Source organism: Setaria viridis, chromosome 5 (genome assembly GCF_005286985.2).
Source record: "Setaria viridis chromosome 5, Setaria_viridis_v4.0, whole genome shotgun sequence".
Classification (NCBI taxonomy): domain Eukaryota; kingdom Viridiplantae; phylum Streptophyta; class Magnoliopsida; order Poales; family Poaceae; genus Setaria; species Setaria viridis.
This window is the reverse complement of record NC_048267.2, coordinates 41,764,551-41,785,680: the sequence shown is the minus strand read 5'-3', so window position 1 is coordinate 41,785,680 and position 21,130 is coordinate 41,764,551. Positions and strand designations below refer to the sequence as shown.

General features: G+C 42.0%; 1 protein-coding gene and 2 pseudogenes across 2 annotated transcripts; all 3 read right to left on the bottom strand.

Annotated features, from left to right (window-relative positions):
- Positions 1-1,117: 1,117 nt before the first annotated feature.
- On the bottom strand, positions 1,118-4,658 carry LOC117856048 (bifunctional aspartate aminotransferase and glutamate/aspartate-prephenate aminotransferase-like; annotated as a pseudogene).
- Positions 4,659-5,309: 651 nt separating this feature from the next.
- On the bottom strand, positions 5,310-8,351 carry LOC117856046 (zinc finger protein STOP1 homolog). 2 transcript variants are annotated; one of them, XM_034738466.2, is made up of 3 exons: positions 8,191-8,333; positions 7,914-7,927; positions 5,310-7,146 (listed from the first exon to the last, which is right to left on the bottom strand). In XM_034738466.2, the coding sequence occupies exon 3, from the start codon at positions 7,045-7,047 to the stop codon at positions 5,494-5,496; it is 1,554 nt and encodes a 517-aa protein (XP_034594357.1). In that variant the 5' UTR covers positions 7,048-7,146; positions 7,914-7,927; positions 8,191-8,333; the 3' UTR covers positions 5,310-5,493. The 2 variants fall into 2 exon arrangements, with proteins under 2 accessions (XP_034594357.1, XP_034594356.1); XM_034738465.2 differs by lacking the exon at positions 7,914-7,927 and having other exon boundaries at positions 8,191-8,351.
- A 2,859-nt stretch (positions 8,352-11,210) lies between these two features.
- On the bottom strand, positions 11,211-20,925 carry LOC117856549 (embryogenesis-associated protein EMB8-like; annotated as a pseudogene).
- Positions 20,926-21,130: the final 205 nt, after the last annotated feature.

The following is a 21,130-nucleotide window of genomic DNA, read 5'->3' as shown; positions in this document are numbered from 1 at the left end:
ATTTTTTTCCCAGCGAACTAGACATTAAGAAATTATGACAAAGTTTGCCACTGAAATGGAGTCTGCAACTCTTCGAAACTACTATTCCATATATCTTGTTTTGAATATATACATCCATCTATAAAAACGTCTTTCACAGCTTACTCTGATAGAATTTATTACTTCTACTGAAATATTTTCCCTATTGCTCCTTCTGTTGCAGTAACAGGCCATTTTTCAGCTATTCCATAAGCACGCGTCTAGCTTGTCTAGCATGCCATGGCATGAACAGCCCTTCAAACTCCTTTAGAAGCTGTTCAGTCTCAAGTTCAGAGGATGAAAACCGGTGTGGAGCTGTAGTTGCTTGCCTATCTCGAAAAGTAATGCCTTCTGGACCGGCAAACAGTGTTGGGACATCAAAGGTGAGCCCTTTTCCTCTTATGGCCACGGGTCAGGGTACCGACGGTGCTCCGTGCTCCTCGCCTTCAGCGGAGCCATGCTGTTTCAAGAGATCTCGTGAGAAACTGGAACTTTTGACGAGATTGCTGTTGGAATGGAAACTAGACCATGTTGAACAACGGGCTATCATCTGGCAGGACAGTCCATCTCTTGATGTAAATTTACCAGCATACATCTGTCTATCCGTGTACTATATCAGTACTCATGCAATTGATGAGCAAATCATTAAAGAGTACTGGTACTAAAAAAATCAGCATCTTGTTATATAGTTGTCGAGTTGTTTAGTTACATTAATTTTCAGTGTGTTATTCGCTGTTATTATATAGTAATAATGAATTAAGATTATCTCTGTAACTTCAGATAATGAAGAATGCCCTTTCAGCTAGTGCCATATGCCCATATATCAAGTAATGTTTCAAAGGAGATCTTGCCGAGGCTTGCTCTTTGGTGGTGCATCGCTACTTTCCAAAAACGAATATAAATATATTTTCTTTTAGTTGTATAATATTAAACCAATAAAAAATTTACTAAATAATTTGGTAAAAAAAATCAAGTCAACAAAAAATGTTGATTATGCATTTCTTGTAAAATACTAACAAAAGAATCCTACAAATATTGAGTCAACAAATTTGTAAAATGGCTGAGTCAACATTAAGATGAAAAAACTATTGAATCAACATTTCTCGAAAAAATGTTGGATTAAAATATTGATAATAAAAATTCCCAGGTGAGAAGCAATATACTAAAAATTCCCAGGTGAGAAGCAATCTTTGTTCATGATACAGTTGTATTGTTATAGGTTGGCTCGCATATACTAAAGATTCCCAGGTGAGAAGCAATTGAAGAAATGATAAGCTGCTGTTCTTTTCCATCAAAGAGTTGCAACGCTGAAGAGATTCCTAGTCCTGCTATCAACTTCTTTTGTGCGCAAGGCAACTTCTATAACCTAGATTTATTGTGAACAAATTTTTTTCATCTGCATATAAAACATGATAAATACTGAACATTAAAGATACAAGAACAAGGTCAAGTCTCCGTCACATTCCAACATTCTGTTATTAAAAAAAGTGTGAAGGAGAAGTTGAAGGTTTCTTGGTCACTCCTCGTAGCAATTTAGTGATCTCATTATGCTGGGCTTGAGCAGAGCAACAACTTCCTTTATTTTCACCATCGCAGCTTGAAGCGTAGATAGGGATGCAGCATATGAAATGCGAATGCACTTGTCATCCCCAAATGCATCACTAGGGACAAGGGCAACCTAAAGTGAGATCCACAAATAGTGGTTATCGGCTTATCGCAAAAAGAAAAAGGTTACCACATTTCAGTAGTATTCACAGAAGAACGCATAGAAATAAATTGCTGGTTCATACCTGTGCTTTCTCTAACAGGAAGATGCAGAGGGACTCGGAGTCTTTGATAGTGCCAAAACCCTCAACTTAAGACCCATAGTAAGAGCTGAAGTCAACAAACAAATAAAATGCACCCTGCAAATGTGATAACTTAGTGCTTTTGAGTTTTCTTTTATAATTTAGCCTTTTTGAACTAGGTTTTAGCACAACTATTGCAACCACTTTTTGTACCTGAGGCTCTGATATTTTCACACCAGGCAGTTCCTTAAAGTTTTTCACGAGGTAGTCACGGCGTTCCTGGAATGCTTTGACCATGGTTGATACTGCTTCACCACCAGCATAGCCTAGGTTCAGAGCAGCAAGCCCTGCCTTCTGCGATATGCTACTAGCACCTGAGGTGAACTGCAGAAACACACTAGGCATCAGCGTCAAGATGATAAAAACAATAATTAACCAAGTTTGCACAAGAAAAAAGAAATTAGAACATCAAAGCCTACAACAGGAACTAGTTTTGCATACTTAAAAAAATTTAGTTTAACTAGAGTGCAGTACCATAGCAGTCAACCAAACATATTAGATCGCGATACAAGAACATAGGAAATGAATTGTTCACCTGGCTTTGGATCTTTCCACATGCTCCAACAAAATGTTTAGGGGCTGCAAGTTATCCAAGATGCCAGCCCGTCATTGCAAAAGCCTATAGAAGTACATCATGAAATATTTCAGCAGCTTGATTATATACCCAGGGGCAAAGTTAAGGTTTTGGATTTTTTTTTTATGGTCAACGGAAGAAGAGAGGATCCCCCACCTGGATTTGATTAGGCATCTAGTTCTGAAGAACAGTACATTCTAATATTTTTAATTATGAACAATCTTGTGTTCTTGAAGAGTGGTAGAGTGGATACCAAAGTAAACAAAAAACATTTCTACCTTAGAAAAACCATTTACAGTTAATGTTCTTTCCCACATTCCAGGCAGCGATGCAAAGCTTGTGAGTTTTGCAGGCTGATAGATAATATGCTCATAGATTTCATCAGATAAAACATGAAAAAAAATGATATGTCATAACATTCATCAAGAAAAATGTAACAGCAGATCATAACTTGATTAAAAAACCACATAAACCAAAGAACCTACCAGAAGCCTAGGATGCTTCTTGACTATATCAGCTATTTCCTCAATTAACTTTTTCGGATATACTGACCCTGTTGGATTAGAGTGTGAGCAGAGAATTAAGAGCCTTGATTTCTCATTGATCTTCTCGGCAAGCAACTCTGGCCTTAACAAGAAATTCTCTGATATTTTTGTAGGAAGAATCACTGGAGTTGCATCAGCCAATCTAGCCATCTCAGGATAATTGACCCAGTATGGTGCTGGAATCAAAACCTAAAACAAAGGGATCCCACGACATTACTAAGGTAAACATCAGCACATAATGTTTTAATTCTATGAACAACAAGCATCTGTCTTATATGAGGGCATGCCAAATTTCGTAAAACGCTTCAGTGACAATACCTGTCTTCCTAACCAGTTACATTTCTAGGTAATAAAGTAATCTGCCACATAAACTCCTCTAGCGATGCAAATCAAGAAAATTATTATACAGGAAACAACATAGTCCTATGAACAACACCTACTAACGAATTATCAACAAGTGACATACTTGTACAATAAACAACACTAGAATTCCTTGAGACCGCATCTCCAAATTCAACGGTAAGGTTCGATTTGGATATTCGCCATTCTAACATAGGCTGAAAAACACAATCCTAAACAACTCCAAGAAGCAATACCCAAAGTTAAGAAAATTGGTGCCTATGCTCACATAGATACTAATAATACAGTACCAACTATAGAGGTTTCATGCGTTACTGTGTGGCAGTAGCAGGACAAAGTGCTCACCTCATCACCAGGGGAGCAAACTGCAAGCACCGCTTGTGTAATGCACTGCTTAGCGCCATTGCTCACTAGCACCTTGTCAGGGCTATAGGGTATCCCATTCTCCTCTGTATAGTCATAATAAACATGAAGGCGTTCAATCTTTTAACTTAAGTCTTATTAGCGTTGAAGAAGAAATCCATCCGCAGAGTCATACACCCACACACCCTGGAGTTTAGCGCAAATAGCCTTTCTCAGCTCCAAAGTCCTGGCATTAGGAGTGTACCTTGTACAACCGTCCCTAATTGCATTCATCCCAGCCTGGATCAAAGCGAAGCAACGATAATGTTTACCTGAAATATCCCACATTGATAATAGACATTCTTACTAAATATCTAAATCCATTGTTCAACAATAACGTGATTAAGTCTGATTTCACAAGTGCACTAAACTCAATGAGCCAAAACCGAAGGTCAAATCGGGGGGAAATCAGAGCAGGCGTCCCCCCACCTCGGCGATCGCGGACGGCGTGTCGAAGTCTGGCTCCCCCGCGGCTAGGCCGATGACCGGCACGCCGGCTAGCCGCAGCGCCGTGGCCTGGTCAGTGATGGCGATGGTCTCGGACGGCCGAAGCGAGTTCACCCTCGGGCTGATGGACGTGTCCACCGCTTCCGCCCGCACCGCCGCCATCCTGGCCCTCGCCGCGGGCTTTCTCCCCCCGAATGCCCTGAGGCGCAGCCATCCAATGCAAGGAAACGAACCGCTTGTTGGTTAATTCATTCACTGATTCGGAAATCGGAATGAAGCAACCAACCGATCGCTGCAAGAACTGAGCGAAGGTGTTCCCGATCGAGGGTCTCTGCACAGGTCGGCTGCTTACCTGACGAAGCAGACGGAGTTGGAACCAGAGGAGACGGGCTTGGTGAGGGTGGAGAAGGACGGGCCCGACGAGGCGGCGGCGGCGGCGGGGGTCATAGAAGTGGCTAGTTGGCAGTTGCCTTGTCCCTCAGCTTAACAGCAGCCAGAGCAATGGGCCTGCCCTTGCTTGTTGTCGCCTGCTGTGTGACCCGAGCTGCACTAGCAAGTCTGCAAGATTGCAGTCGACCAGATGAAGGTGGTGCGGCAATGGTGGTTGGTGGGCGCGGTTTGGTAGGTGTCGGAGGTCGGAAAATTAGGCTTCAATTTCTTCGTTGATTTCCACATCTTCAACCTGCCACCACAGTTCCAATTCCAACCGGCTTGCAAATTCAGAGAGGAAGTCAGTCAGAGAAAGAGCAACAAGAATTCTCTGTATGACTGTATCCAATGCCATCATTATCACTTTGTCAGGGTGCAGTAGCGAAAAGAAATTACACCAGATCAAGCTCTGCACAAATCTAGCACACCCATGTTTCGGGAGAAGGATCGCTTGCTAGGAACTCATGCTCTTTTTCCCAGCAAATAGCAGGCCGTGACTACATGGGAGAACCAGATTAACAGCTGAGCAGCTTGTTATCTCTGATCTGTACCATGGGATTTCACTCAGCTAAACGTTTGTCCTCTGTTATGACAAGGTATCGGTACCACAAGCATGTAGCCAATTCAGATAAAAATGAAAAATGTAACAATTGCATGTATGTACTGAAAACTGGGGCTATCTCAGTCTACGAAATGCTAGAAGTGCTCATTATTGATGACCACCAAATGAAGTGACACTTAAGGAAAAGAAAGTCATAACCTAAAATGACCCTTAAACATAGCAAGAACCAGACTAGCATCATGCATACAGCCATACATCATACATAAAGGTTGCCAGCGCCATTGTCGTCGTCATCCACGATGAGCCCCATCAGTTGTCTCCATTCTGCTGTACATAACTGCATCCCGAAGGCAGAAAGGAGAAGGGGTCCTCAGAGATGTCGAATCCAGGGCGAGTGAAGTCATCGAGCGTGCCAAAGCAAGGATCAAAGCTCATCGGTGAGTAATAACCGCGCGCATCATCAGCCATTTTCATGTCGAGGTTTGAAATGCCATCAGACGAGCTGCAAGGGAAGCACCCCACGCTCCTCGAAATTTCGTTCATGGGCTCGCTGCCCTGCTGTTGCTCTGATGCTTCTGATATCTTGACATCATCCATGGGGAGCGCAGGTGTGTGGCCCTGGAAAAGCGCAACATGCCCGAAAAGCTTGTCCTTCCTTGAGAAGGTTGTTCCGCAAGAACAGAGCCACTTGTCACGACCACAATGCTTCTCGTGAGTCTTCAAGTCGGCGATCACAGAGAACTTTTTGGTGTTGCAGCGGCTGCAGGTATAGCTCTTGTCACAATGGCTTCGCTTGTAATGGTTCTTCACACACAATATTGTCTTGAGAGGCTGGAACTTCTTGTGCTCTTTGTTCCGCTTGCAACCCACAAATGGGCATGAGTACCTTGTAACTGGTGCATGCTCTGAACCAGAATCTTTCGTGGGTTTGGCAAGAGCTGCAGCAGTCTTGTACTCATCTCCATGGCCCCTCATATGCATCCTTAGGTTAGCATCTCTCTTGAAGCCCTTCCCACAGATCAAGCAGAAATGAGTATGTGGTGCTAAAATCTCCTCCTTTTCCAATTGTAATACTACATAAGAACCAGGGGGGAGATTCTCTCCCTCATGCTCACCATCATCACTCTCCTTTACATCATGGTCTTCCATCGGAGTCGGTTCAGACCCTTCCCCAACACAAGGATTTGGGCATTTGATCATCTCATCTCTTTCATCTTGGGTAGTATTAAGGCTATTGATCAGTTCCTCGTAATCAGAGACCTTTCCACTGTCAGGAATATTGGTCTTGCTGTCTACACTTGGTCGCTGATTAGTATTCATGCCAAAACCCATAGGAGAACCAAGAGTGTTGCCGAGCTGCCTTACTGCTAGATTGCTGCTAAGTGGGTTCTTCATTGAAGGGAGCAGCGAACCAGCAGTTGTGATAAGCTGGATTATAATGCTAGTGAGATCAGCAGTTATGAGCTGCTGCTTTGCTGCTAGCTCACAGGAACCGCCAGCGACATGGTTCTCTCGGTTACTCATGGCCTGCACAACATCTTTTACCTGCTTGATCTTCTGCTCAAGGAAAGTTAGGTTGCTCACTATAGCCTGCGGGTCCCAATCCGTACTCTGTGAAGGATTTGGTTCAAATTGGTTGCCAACTTTAGCTTCATTGTCATTAGGAAGATACAAACTGGAGGAGGGAGGCCCAAAGAATGGTGGAATGCCTGGCAAAGATTGGCCAGGTCTTGGAAAATAAAACTGCTCTAGTGAATTGGAACAGACAGGATGTTGGTCAGGCTCAGCATTCCTTGCCGTACCACTTGCGATCGACGAAGAAGCTTTCATGGCAGTTTCCAAACTTGACATCCCGCCTTCCATTTTGATTCAACACCACCCGAGTTCTGCTTCAGTACGCCCTTCTACCCCAGGGAGTACAATCATCTGGTGTAGAATTGATCTACTGGGCGGGCATGAACCCTGCAACAGAGAGATTCAGAGATTATAGGTTGCAGAAAGATAAATATGAGACATACTCATAACCAAAGCTGGAAGGAAGCTATGACTAGTCACCAGCAGAAATGGCCTTTCTTGTTCAAAAGAAAAAAGAACAGCACCTATTTCTAGTTGTAAAAGATATACTGTCCTACCTCTTTATTTCAGATGTATAACATACCAGAAACAGGGAACATGCAGGAAACTTATTTCAGGAATCAACTGGGAGGTTAAAACGATAGGTTCACCAGCTAGCCAGGCTTACTAGTCAGAATCAGACCACTACTTCGCTCATCATGTCTTAGTATTTCAGGAAGCCCAATATTTTTACTCTACTTCTCGAGATCTTCACTAAAAGACAAGTCAACAATCTAATCTGAACGCACCAACAGATCTGTGGCCAGAATAGTATGCACCCAAAACTCAGACCTTAGCAACATCTAGTAAAAGAGCTTGAAACCTAGTAGAGGCAATCAAAATGATGGATGAAAACTTCAATAAACGCAGCACAAGGTCTACTAAACAAATGAATGATGAGGGAATCGAGCGCTAATGGTTCAGTTCGATCAAAGAGATCAAATCGAAGATCCCAAATCCCAAATCTCCTAATCAAACAAAAAAATAAGTAAAACCACTTATTTCGTTGCCCCTTGATGAATTTCAAGAACATAGAGCAAAGCAACCCGAGCCGAAGAACAAAGATTCCCGATCAAGGGATCTCAAATCCCTCATGTATCGCCCTTTCCCCATACCTCAAGAGCCTCCTCTACAAAAAAAAAAAACCTTTTATCTTTATCATATAGGGCCCAGATCAGATAAAGCAGGCGAAAATAGAAGAAATTAACACGGGAGACCATGACAATTTTCTTTTCTAAGCAGTCTACACAACCATCAAGAGGCGACCGATACAAATCTCAGATTAATTCCCCACATATTACCCACACCAGTTCCTCAATCGGCGCTCTCGTTTCAATCAAGCATACAGCTAGAAAAGGTCATGGATAAACAAAAATTCAAAGGTGGACTTACGAAGCAGCAGGTCGGAATTGCGGCTCCCGGGAGAGAAAATGGGAGCCCGGTAGGCGGGCGCGGTGGGTTTATAGGAGGAGGAAGGAGCCCCGAGCCTTCCTGCCCCGCTCCCCCCTCGTTGACCTCAAGAGCTCCCCACCCCCTCCCCTCCTGTTACTTCGCTGTGCTCGCTCCGGTGCGGCGCGCTGGGCTTTGTACAGTGACGGTAAGCCCCGTCTGCCGTGGGGCCGTGATGTCAGCGTCAGCGTAGCGTGCTCTAGCGGCGCACGGTAGCGTGTAGCCCGAACAAGAACAAAGGATGCGAGGAGAGTAGAGCAGGAGGCATCAGATCAGGTGCCGGGCGGTGGGCCCTATTGCTCGCGGGGGCCGATTCGAGGCCCCCCGGGAAAGAAAAAAAAATCTCGTCAAAAAAAGGGTGAGGCCCAATTCCAACGGGGGCCCACCGGCTCGCGTCGTTCTCTTCCTCATCCTCTCGATGCCTTTCCAGGTGCTCTGCCGTGGAGTGTGGTGGATTCGACTAGATTAGGTTGGAATCGAGGAGGCCCCACCCTACCCGCCCAATGGGGGCAAAATTGTGGAATAGCCTGCTTTTTTTGGTGCTGACATTTGTACTGCTCGATGCCATTTTTCAGTGGATTTGTGGTTTGTGCTGTTACTGAACCTACAGCATGTTCGGTAAAGGTGGCTGCGAGATGTGCTGCAGCAGCCTGTAAACTTTATACTGTATTCAAAAATCAAAACTTTACCGAACAACTTTATACAGTCTAAATTATTAAGCCTGTACCGTCACTAAAGTTTAAATATTTAGTTTCAAAATATAAAATTATACTGTATTCAAAAAGTCATGTGCCGGACCCGATGCCTGATGTAGAATAGCAACATTCCAATGTAGAGCAGCGAATTCCCCATGTGGAACTTGGAAGCGACAATTCCGTAAGATTCAGGACGGAAACGTGTGTTTCCATCAAATTCCTATTTCTAGATTGTTCGTAAACTACCTGCAATCTCCTCCTGATGTGCTATACGTGTCATGGTCCACGAGAATTGGAAAAGAAGTTTTTCCGAGAGCTCAAAAGCCTACACGGTGGCATGCTGATCACTCCATCCAATCGCCACGGCGGCACAGCGTGCGCCACAACGATCATAGCCCTAGAAGAACCAAGTTCTCGCTTCCTTTTGACATCATCGCTGAGGTCACAGGAAAAAGAACAGAAGCGATCAACAGAAGCCTACTGGGCCCTGCTCTCCTCCTGCAGTCCAAATCAGTACTGGGCCCATCCCTACTCCTCCTGTTTACACTTGGCCATTTGGGCTACGGTGGCAGCATCCTTGACGTTTTTTATTGTTATCCAGAGCAGGACAACTCTGTCATGGATCGTGGTTGACCACGGAATTTTTAATAGTATTCTGAATCGCAAGTGTGCAACTGTCTAAAGAAAGTCCATCTGACTTGCGTAACCCACAAATAAAGAAGAGAGACTTAACCGGCAAACACAGATCAAGTTGATCTCCTAAAGAAATTTTAAGATAAACGTCAAGCATCAGCAAGGATTAACATCTTGACGGGAATCCAAGTCTCAGAATAAATTCGATCGATATGCTTGCAAGACATGGATCCAAAGTGAAATGGGGAAAGCTGAAAGAGAGATTCCAGTGGCACAGAAACGCGCACGTACCAAGCAGGAAACACTCGCAAGCAAATCATTGCCATTTGCCAAATGGCTTGTTGGGACCGTAGTGCCGTCGCCACATGAAAAGATACTTTGGGGAGCCGCTTTCCTGCTGCACCACACAATCAACATGGCCCAACATCGTTTCCCTTTCAGCTGGTTGACAATTTTACCATGTATGTAAATGAAGCATGACTTTCTCAACCTCAACTTGGGTAAAAAATGTTACAACCTCCAGAGTCCACACCATCCACATGAGTAAATCGAGGCAAGCTATGCTTTGTGATGAACTGATTATGTATAGATGCTTGTGATGTTATTTGGTTTTATTTAAAATGTATTACAATGGGGCAGCTTATACAGGCACCCTGATGGACATAGGCGGGTGATGACATTGTGCACAGGAGCCGTGACGAACTAAAAATAGGAAATATCAAATGGCTATACCGGCCTTCAAGTAGTTCTAGGGCATTGCATGATGCAATTGTAACACAAGGTTTTTATTGGTCTTCTTAGTCATTCTTTTTTTCAAGTAAACTTAGTCATTTATCTTGCAGTGGATTCATGAGCTTCTCCCGAAAAGTGATAAACGCTAGGGTGCCGAGAAGCAGAATGTATCGCGGTAACCAATCTCAGACTAGCCTGGCCTCCCATGGCATTGAATCAGTTGGTTTGTGGATCTCTGGACAGGAGCAATAATCTCTGTCGATGTCATATCCATGCTGAATGTAGATTAATTCTGCAGAGCTTTCATGCCCCCCTCCACTGGTTTCATTCTGTTGCTTAACCAGCACCCCGTTACTTAATCACTTAATTCTAATTCTTCATCAACGGTATGCTCAGAAGGTGAGTCATCATTTCCAGGGCCAGCTTTTGTTACTGGAGCTACCATTCCATCTTCCATGACGTACATTAGCACATGAGCTCTTATCAATCGATGATTCCAAGGAAGAGTGCAAAACATCACCTTGCGCCTGTGTTCAATTATGACATGCATGAATTACTTTACTCAAACTAAAAAAACATGTAAGATGGGAAATTTCATTGATGAGTTAGTGCTCATACCTTCGGCCAATGCATGTAGGAGCTGTTACGAAGGGCACAGAGGAACTTAGAAGTAGCTTCTACCCACCTACAAAGTGTATCAGAAGACACCTAATTCAGAACATCCATCAATAGCAGTAGCAGATACATATTCTGTAATATATAAATACATATAACTCGTAACATAGATACAACAGAACTTTCAGGCTTATACAGGCATACCATAGTTTTCCAGCAGTTAGTCCTTGGAAAGACGCAAGATGGCCACCATTCCGAGTAGTTGCCAAAACAACGTTTCGTTTGGCCCTAAGTTAAACCAGGATTCTTATGATCAACACTTGAAATAAAATTATTCCAGGAGCGTGACTTTTGCAAAGCAAAAATTACCTGCACAATGGCGCAAACTAGCAAATTAAATTATAAAGAGGAGATGGATTGTACTACCTGTAAACAAAACTGAAAAGGATAAAAGTTTATAAGATTGCCCCTTCAATGTGAATTCATTTCAGTGCCAACAAAAAACTTTAATTCAAAATGAGTAAAACCTTTTTGATAGCTTCCCAATTTGCAAGTCGGGCGAAGACAGGTTGATGTCTGTAAAGGAAAAGGTTGATCAGGATTCAACTAAGATTTTGTGTATTAATATGAATTGCTATCTCTATATCTGATAACTCAACTCCATTACCATGATATCTGCAGCTTCATAATATGCAAGAATTACTACCATATATATAGATAGTAAGGCAAGCAAATGGATGGGCAACATATGAAGCATGCATTTCATGCAATAAGTGCAAAGCACAGAACATCTCTCTTTGCCATGGCAAAGCTGAATGAAGGTATCCAAATCACCATATTTCCATAGAGCAAGCATCCAAGCATATGAAAAAACAATTTGATTGTGGAAATATTATCTCACGGTCACCTGTTCATAATTGTACAAACTATGATTATGCCTCTCAAGCATATTTATCAACTGCTACCTCATACATGCACTATCAAGCTATAAGAGACAAACATGATTGATATGGTTGCATGCGCAAGTGTTATTTAAATTTTGACTAGTGTGAGATAAACCTTTTAAAGAACTTAGTTTTAAGATAGGTAAACAGCCAAGATATACAGGGATGTATGGCACATAACAATTGACAATCAAGTAATTAGAATCACATCAGTATAGCACCAACGTGAGGAAGGGGAATGGATACTTACAATTTTGCATAGCCTTTCAGACATAGTAAGGGCTCTGTCATAACATCGTTGCACAAGGTTGCGGCAAATAAATCTATCACAAACCTACAAATTTGAAGTGAAATGATAAAACAGAACAAGTTTAAGGGCCAATTTGATGTCGGGGTGCTGTGATGTAGAAGCACCGTACAACCTTCATAACAAGAAGTGTTGGTAGTTGTAGTAAGATTTTGTGCTACAGGTCTAGGATGGAAGGTACTAAGCTAACAATTTGTCGCTATATAGAGAAATTGTAAAGATGAAGCACACTTCCTGATGTGAAACAAATCCTAAGTTAAAAATCAAAACTTGAACGAAATTGCCACCAAGATGGATTTGTGAGCATTACAATGGATTAAATTCGCTATTGTAAGCCACAAAGGCATTTGGAGAGGTGTTGAAGGTGAATGGAAAATTATTGAGGTGCAACTTGGTACAAATCTCTACATAAGCATGCCAGTTTTTGTGCAGAAACTAACCACCGGATCCCATGGAGAGCAAATAGACACTGCACCAGCCACTGAAGTATTTTCACCTTCTTCTCCAAGGTACTTCACCTGTGCAAAGATGTGAAATAAATATGTTCTATTACCACATCAGTTGACATTACACTCTACAGCAACACACGACACACTTTAACTCATTCTTCTTTGGTTAATGGCCATAAACCCAGGTAGGTTTGGGACACGAGCAAGACCAGCATGGAGTTGGTTCATACATACACAACATTCTAAATTATACATTGTTTAAAGTACACATAACTAGAAAAGAGTTGTGCCAATTTTCAAAGCTATTGATACAGGTAAAACTGTGCAGCTAGCAATTCTCAATTGCCAAGTCCTCATGTATTGAACTTCACCCTAATGGGTGTGTACCTTTTGGATTATCTTTTTTCTTCTTCTTAATATAATGATGCGCAGCGGACAAGCTTGTGGCTCAATGGCAAGCTCCCAAGGGTGGGAGGCAGCCGGTAGGGGGTTCGAAGCATGGCCTCCTGTGAAGGCCACGCCAAGGAGGCAAAAAAAATATAATGATGCGCAGTTCTCCTAGGTGTTCAAGAGAAAAACTGTGCAGCTAGCACTTCTCAATTGCCACTAATAAAAAATCGCAGACTGACATCATTTTACTTTCGGCGAGCAGAATGGGATAAGTTTAGATTAAGGTAAGATGGAATTTGCTTACCAGAATATTGGCACCTAAGCTTGTACCAACACAGAACAGTGGAGTGTTTGGGTATTTGAGATGCAGGTAATTAATGACTTCACGGATATCTTCTGTCCATCCACCATTGTACAAGCAATCTGACTGCCACAAGAAATAAGTATTTGAATGCTGAGAGGATGTTTACTGAACAAATCAGTTTGTGTCTTTGGAACTCGTTTAAGTGTCAGCAGATGAATTCTGACTTAATGTGAATTTAATCAGTCCATCATAATTTGGTTGTGCTCAGACATATGATTTAAGTAACATTAATAAATCAATCCTGTGCACCAATATTATGTTACAAAATGGACACAACACAAACAGTGATCAGCAGTGTGCACCAGAGTTTGAAGTTTACAGTACATCGAACAGAAGTTATTTGGAATTTCAATTGGATAACTTACAGTAATGGGCACGCCACCAAGGCCCCTGTGGTTGCTTACAACCACATTCCACCCTTTATTTGCCATGGAATAAACTAAGTGTTTCATATACTGCATGCAACACAGGTTACTACATAGTTAGATTGGGTAACCATAAATTATGCACTGGACAGATCTAGAGCTCTTCAAATATGAAACAAAGATCAGTCAACATAAGAAATAAGTTAGGGACTAACAGCAGAAGCAGAATCACTATTTTGTCCAGGAAGCACAACTGCAAGGGGTGTTGAAGCATCGTTATAAATGCAACCATCTATACCTGAAACACAAGTAAAAAGGTCATATATTACCATGGACGACACAATGATACGTAATCCGTGAGCCTTGTACCTTCCGAATCAGAAGCCAGCAGCCAATCCAAAGCAATGGTTCCACCATCGCGAGCTGTGTACAACTCTCTAAAGTACAGAGACTGTAATCAGTGCATTGTCAACTAAAACTAAGAAAATCGTTTTCTTCACTCCGCTAAAAAATAAGCATAACATAGATCCTGAAGGCCCGATTTGAGGCATTGGTAGGAATCATATTTTTTTCCTTTTAGGAAAGCATAGAGAGACTCAGTAAGAAAAACAACCCCTCTTAACATTCAGGTTTATTTCCCCCTTTCTAAGAAATATCACTTTTATTTCACATCCATCCAAGGTTCCAATTCAACTATCCACAAGTTTCACTGGTAACAATGGAGTGGTGAAATCCATATTGACGTATCAAAGAATTGATCACAGAATTGAAAAAGGATGCACAGGATGCTAGAAATTAAACCATATGGTTAGATTGCGAATAATCCCTGGCGATGTATAATTGAGCAGAAAAATTAATGGTGTCCACTGCACTCAATTTTACCATGCATCCTATCTCCATACGGCTAGGACAGGCGACAAAAAAAATCGCCTTTCGCTATACGACGGCACCAGGATTAGCGATGCCGACGAGGGCGTTGCTTCTCAGATTGTGCACCGGTGCGGATGTTAGAGCAACTCCAACAGCCTTGCCATCTCCATCTCCAAGTCAAAATTTAGCAAGTGCGCTGAAAAATCACAATCCACAGAGTTGTTATTCAGATGGTCCTCCTATCCGGCTTGCCAAATACTCTCCCTCACTCTTCAAACTTGACACTGCAAAATGGAGAGGCTGTTGGAGTAGATAGAGGGTGTAAATTTTTAGAGAGGAAACTAGCTATTGGGATTGGGATTTGAAGAGTGGGAAATGGACAGTCTGTTGGAGGGAGCAACTCAATATAGAGAGGAATCTTTTTGCCAACTTGGATAGGGAGTTAAATAGAGAGTAAAAAATGGATAGCATGTTGAAGTTGCTCTAGGAGGGAAGGAAGCCATAGGAAGTACTGTAATGGAGTAGCGGCGGGTGGTGGCGAAGGATCAACAGTTGGGCAGCACCGGCAGCGGGGAGACAAGATGACTGCTGAGGACTAGCACGGTTGGGTAGCGGCGGCGAATCCAGCGGCGCTCCCGTCGCCGGGGATGGGAGTAGGAGGGCACAACACGGGCGGGCATGACACAACTGAGAAGAGGTGGATCCGAAAGACAAGTTGCAGACTATCCGTTCGCCATCCTCGATTACGAAGGATTTTCGATCGTGTTACGAACCCCAGAGAGATTTGTAGTTTCGGTCTGTTTCGTTCTTGAGAGAAAAGAATAAATTTCTATTATTTTAGCTAAATTTCAATCTAGATTTTATCCTAAATTATGGGTGATTTTGACTTTCTTAAATACATAATTTTGCTATACATCTAAATATATATCTAAATACATAGAAAAACTATGTATTAAAAAAGTCAAAATAATCTACAATTTGAAACAGATGGATTATATTATTTATAATATTATTAGAATATTGTCATCATCACATCAGCAAGCTAGGACTATCTATATACCATGATTAAAAATAATAAATGATCCTTACAAATTTTTTGGCAAATTTTCAATCGAGATTTCAATAATTATCATTTATAAATATTATGAATATTGATGTTAGCATGAGCATGGCTATCTATACCATGATTAAAAATAATATATGCTTCAGCCTCGTTCGCTTAATCCCCTCTCCAAAAAGACCGAGGGAATTTTAACTTATAGAGTTCTCTCATATTCTCCTCAGTTTCCTTCAAATTGAACACGTCCTCCAGCAATCTCCCTTTTCCCAATCCAACTACCATATTGGGAGAGTTGATAAAAAATAGTGCTCCAGCAATCTCCCTTTATCTTTCCCTTTTTCCAATAATTATTGGGACAACCCAACAATTCACCCCAACTCTCCCTAAATAAAGGAGGACTTTGTCACACCGTCAATTTTTTAGATTTTAGGATGTGATTAAAAAGAATAATTAAACAATGATTTTTCTCATAATTTTAAAAATTTTCCAACATTAATTTTCTTGATAGGAAATGTAGTATATGAAAAAATTGGTTGCTTTTCTAAATTAAATAGTGTTGTTCTGTGTGTGTTGCATTCATGCCAATACATTTTTGTGTTTATTAAGTGCAAATGTTTTAAAATATGTTTAGACGATGACCAGATTCTTCAGAGAATTTTTTAGCTTTTTCTAGAATTTATTCTCATTTTCCTAGAGCTAAATATTTTTATTAGAAGGACCTAAATTCATTTTCATGAGCTCCAATTACTTTATTTGGATTCCTCATGTCCCCATCTATCCCTAGGATTTTTCCTAGAATTTTTGAGATTTTTAGAAGTATTTTTCGTGGTTTAATCGAATTATCTAGATTTTTTTGAATTTTTCCTTTCATGAGAAATTATTTCTGAAAATAATCAAAGCCTATCTTTCTTTTCCGCCGAGCTCATGCGTGGCCCAGCCTGACCTTCTTTCCTAACCAGCCTAGACCCCCCCTCCTTATGGGCTGAGCCCGCAAGGCTCGACCTGGGCCCAACAGGCCTAGCTGCTCAGCAGTTCCCCTAGCGCAGCACGCCACCGCCGTCGGCCGTCCTTGGCTTGCGCGCCAAGCCAACCTCGCGCCCCACACCCTAAAAATTGCCGCAACCTGAAACCCCACGTCCCCTGCTGCTCCCTCCTCCGCCTCCACGCTACGTCGCGGGCTTCCGCGCCCGCTCACCGGAGCCAAGCCCCGCCGCAACGGTACTAGCTTGATTCGCTGGCCAGGAACCCCTTGGAGCCAAGCCGACACCACTTGTGGTTTCCCCTCACCGAGCTGAGCTCGTTCCATCGTTCCTCGTCGCCGTCTCGCCCTCGGAGCTCCACCTGCACCGCATAATCGGGCCGGTTGCCGTCTTTCGCCCCGGGCCGAATTCCGACCAGAGCCGCCAGTCCCCAACCATGGTGAGTGTATCCCCAAGTTCGCCTCGACCCCCTCTTCATCTTCCCTACCTCGTCGCCGACCATAAATTGCCGGAGCGCCAGCGATGTCATCGGCCGGAACTCCCATCCGCCATGGCCAAGCTCCCTGAGCTTTTTGCATTTAGGCCCCTTGGAGATCTGGTAATGTTTAGAAGTTTTCCTTGTGCTTTGCGCCTTTCCCAGATAATCCCCTAGATCTATTAGGTCCCTGCAACCGAGCCCAAGCCATCATCTTTTGCAGATCTAACCCTGAGGTTTCACCTATTCACAGTGACTATTCATTGAGTCTAAGGTTTCTTCTTTGCTAGCCCCTGTTGTCTAGGGTTAATCACGACTAGGTCCTTGCAACCTTGTTTAGCTCATAGATTCATATCAACTTAAATTACACATTACAAGCAATGTTGATCATATTCTCTATTTTGTATTGTGTTCAAAATATTAATATGATTAAGAACTTATATACTTGCTTTTCTAATTAAAATCTAATTAGAGTTCAACCCCGCATTTTCATAGCTAATGTAAATTTGGTTAATATTTATTTAAACAACTCTTCCAATTAAAAGCTAATTAGAGATATACCTCGACTTTTTATAAATTAAACTTAATTTGATTAATGTTTATTCAATTTGTTTTATGAATAAAAGCTACATAGGTTATATCTTAATTTTTTATTAAATATTAATTTGACTAATATGAATATAAATATGTTTTTAATTATATTTGGTTAGTTCAACCCGAATCGTAAAGCCATGCACTTAGATTTTCTCACCTAAGTTATTTTTCAAATAAATAATTAATTTGTATAATTTATACATACACAGTCACAAATAAAAATTTAATTAAGTTTTCTTGCGGCTTTTTCAGATACTAATATAATTTGATTTAATTCTAACATAGGGTGTTTCTCTAAAATAACCTTTACACATATTTTATTGAGTTAAAACATATCTAGCACATAGTCTTTTCTTGTTTGATATTAATCTCTCGATAGCTGTGGCTTTTCAACCTTAGTTTCGTTTTTAAGCGTTTCTTGCATTCTCGCGATCTTAGAATCGAGCCCTATCCTGTAGTACGCTCTTTTAAAGCTTTTCTTTTGATTGGTGTACTATTTTTAGTTGTGCTTGTTTGTTTGTTTGTATGCTTTGTGCCCGATGATTGTTGCAAGTAGAAGGAACGTCGTTCGAGAGCTTTGAAGAACAAGAGCTGAAGATAATCTGAGCACCTATATCTTTGGAGAAAGGCAAGTGCGTCCTTGTGCTTTTGTTCCAATAACTTTATTTAATCACTATTGCATATGCTTGCATTTAATTTTGATGGGTCCTATTAAGATTTGCCTAGTTTTTATGATCATTCCTTGTCAACCTGAGTTTATCTTTCTGTTCGGTAGCTATGCTTAGCTGCTATACTTGGGTTATGGTGATTTTAATGAACTCAATGATTAAACTTGTTTTACTTATGATATACCTTTCATTAATACAAGATTACCATGCTTAATTGGAACATGGAGAACCACCTAGGAAAACAGTACAACCACAAGAACTATATGGCTCTGGTCTTGGCTAATTAATTAGAAACTCTAGTTTGTGGTAACTTTACCTAAAAAGGGCAAAAGGGAGAGATAGTAGTTGGTGTATAGCCTAGCCCTCAAACTGATCTGCTCTACGGTAACTTCGTAGTTTGAGAGAGGTTTATGCATTGCGCTGATCATGAAACCTTAGCGATATATCCTTACTAGGGAATCTTTGTAAAAGCCTCGTAGCGTCCCTATGCAGTCACACCTCAGTAGTGTGATGAGTGCCTGATCAGCACAACATGGTTAGGTCTAAAGTTCTTCTGAACTTTTACACGACTTGTGGGTAAAGATATACAACCTCTGCAGAGTGTAAAACTGATATATCAACCGTTCTCACGGTCAAGAGCGGCCTGAACCCTCACATGATAATTGAACTTGAAGATGGACTTAAATCATGGTTATGGTTGTGCCATATGCTTATGGCCTATGTTTATGCTTAATTTTAGGTTGGTAAATACTTATACTTTAGTAATCAGGTGCTAATAAAATTTGACCAACTAAAAATGCCTAATGCAGTCAACCAGTCAGCCTTTCCTTTAAGCCTTGCATTCATATGTTCCCCACACTTGCTGAGTATGACATGTGCTCACCCTTGCTATAACCAACGTTGCTCAGAAGAAGAAGCTGCTACAAAGTTGTTGTGAAGATGGTGCTGAGTTCTAGGCGTACGCAACCCCCGGTCGATTGCCCGTGAAGTTTGGAACCTTCATTTCCAAGATTAAGCTGTAAATCTCTGATAGACTCTATATCTTTTCACATGATATTGTTACTGTTATTCACTAATGATGTCACTGTATGTATGAAACTAGATCCTAGTAGCAGGCATACGTATAGGTAGCACTTGGTTTTGTTTTAAAAAACTGTATGTGACAGAGTTGTGCCTATCATAGTATGGTAGTTGGATTGGGATAAGGTTATTGGGAAACTGTGAAAACAACTCTTCCAATAACAGTAAAAGTGATATTAGGATATTCCTATTAATTAGTTATTAGAAAATATTTATTAGGGGACTGCTGGAGATGCTCTTAGAGTGCTCTTAGGGAGCATAAGAGGCAGAGGATGATTCTCACAACAGCAAGTATGCTTGGTTATAGACAGAGAAGATAGGTTGTCATAGTAAGTATGCTTGGAGAAGATAGGTTGTTATACTTCCGTGGATTCTCATCATGTACTACCTTCTTATAGAGCCACAAGTTTTTATGGATTATTTGATGGGTTATTTTTTAAAGCTATCCGTTTCACTTGTGCGGTTGCATCACAGGTTGTATAATAATTTTCAATCAATTGCGGTTCAGCAGCTTTCCAATTTTACGAAAGGACGTTCAACCAATAAGCAAAGGAAAAGACCATAATATGTGTAACTTATCTCTACGTGGATCAAGTTTTGATCAAGTTTAACCTCTTGTATGTGAATGAAGGCGGTATTCCGAATATGCTCACAAACAGTGTCTGCAAATGTGGGCTCGCAAGCCGCAAGCCACGGCGTGGCTATATACCTGCATCATCCATTGTCACTCATATCTTAAAAACAACCATGTGAATAACCCTAGCATGATTGACTAACTCTCTGTCATAATTGCCTAAGCACACCTAGTGTTAATATTATTCTTAAATTATAGTGACTGCAATGTGAAGTCCCATCAGTGTACCTGCCATGGAGGGAGGGACACTTGTAGGCGACAATAAGATGGTATCGATAAGTGAGCTATTACACACTCTTTAAAGGATGGCTGCTTCTAGGCAAACCTCCTGGCTGTCTTTGCACCCCCACCTCCTTTATCACTGAGCGGTCATTTAGGGGCCTTAGCTGGTGATCCGGGATGTTTCCCTCTCGACGATGAAGTTTATCCCCCATCGTCTCACTGGCCGACCTTGACCCCTGTTATTTTTAGGTCATATCTAGTATTTAGAGTTTGCCTTGATTTGGTACCGCTCGCGCAGCCCGCACCGAAACAGTGCTTTGAGGACCCAACTCCGTTGCATTGCCAGAATCCATGTTCCATATTTGAAGTGACCCATGCTTCTCTTATGGTACAATCCTCTTCCTGCGGAGCCCTTGAGCTTGACGCACTGGCCTCCGAAGCCGTGGAGGATGTCGCTGATGAGATGGAGCTCAAGGAAGCGGTAGAGGATGGCCAACACGATGGCGAGAGCCGTGAGGACGTAGCGCTCTGCGGGCACCATCGCTGCCGCGCGGAGCAACAACTCTCCGGCAGACTCGCCCCCGGCGGCGTCCTTCGACATCGTGCACGGTGCTAAGGAACAATATCTTGGGTTAGGATTTGGAAGCAGTGCTCTAGCCGCCCAAGTAGCCGTTGCACGCTCCTCCAACTAGCTCATCTAGCTGACACACGATGAGCGGGAAAGCGAGTGGTTTGAGCGCCAATTATGAGGTTTAACGAACCACGCAATTCGCACGAGGCGAATGCGCACATGTTCTATGAACTCG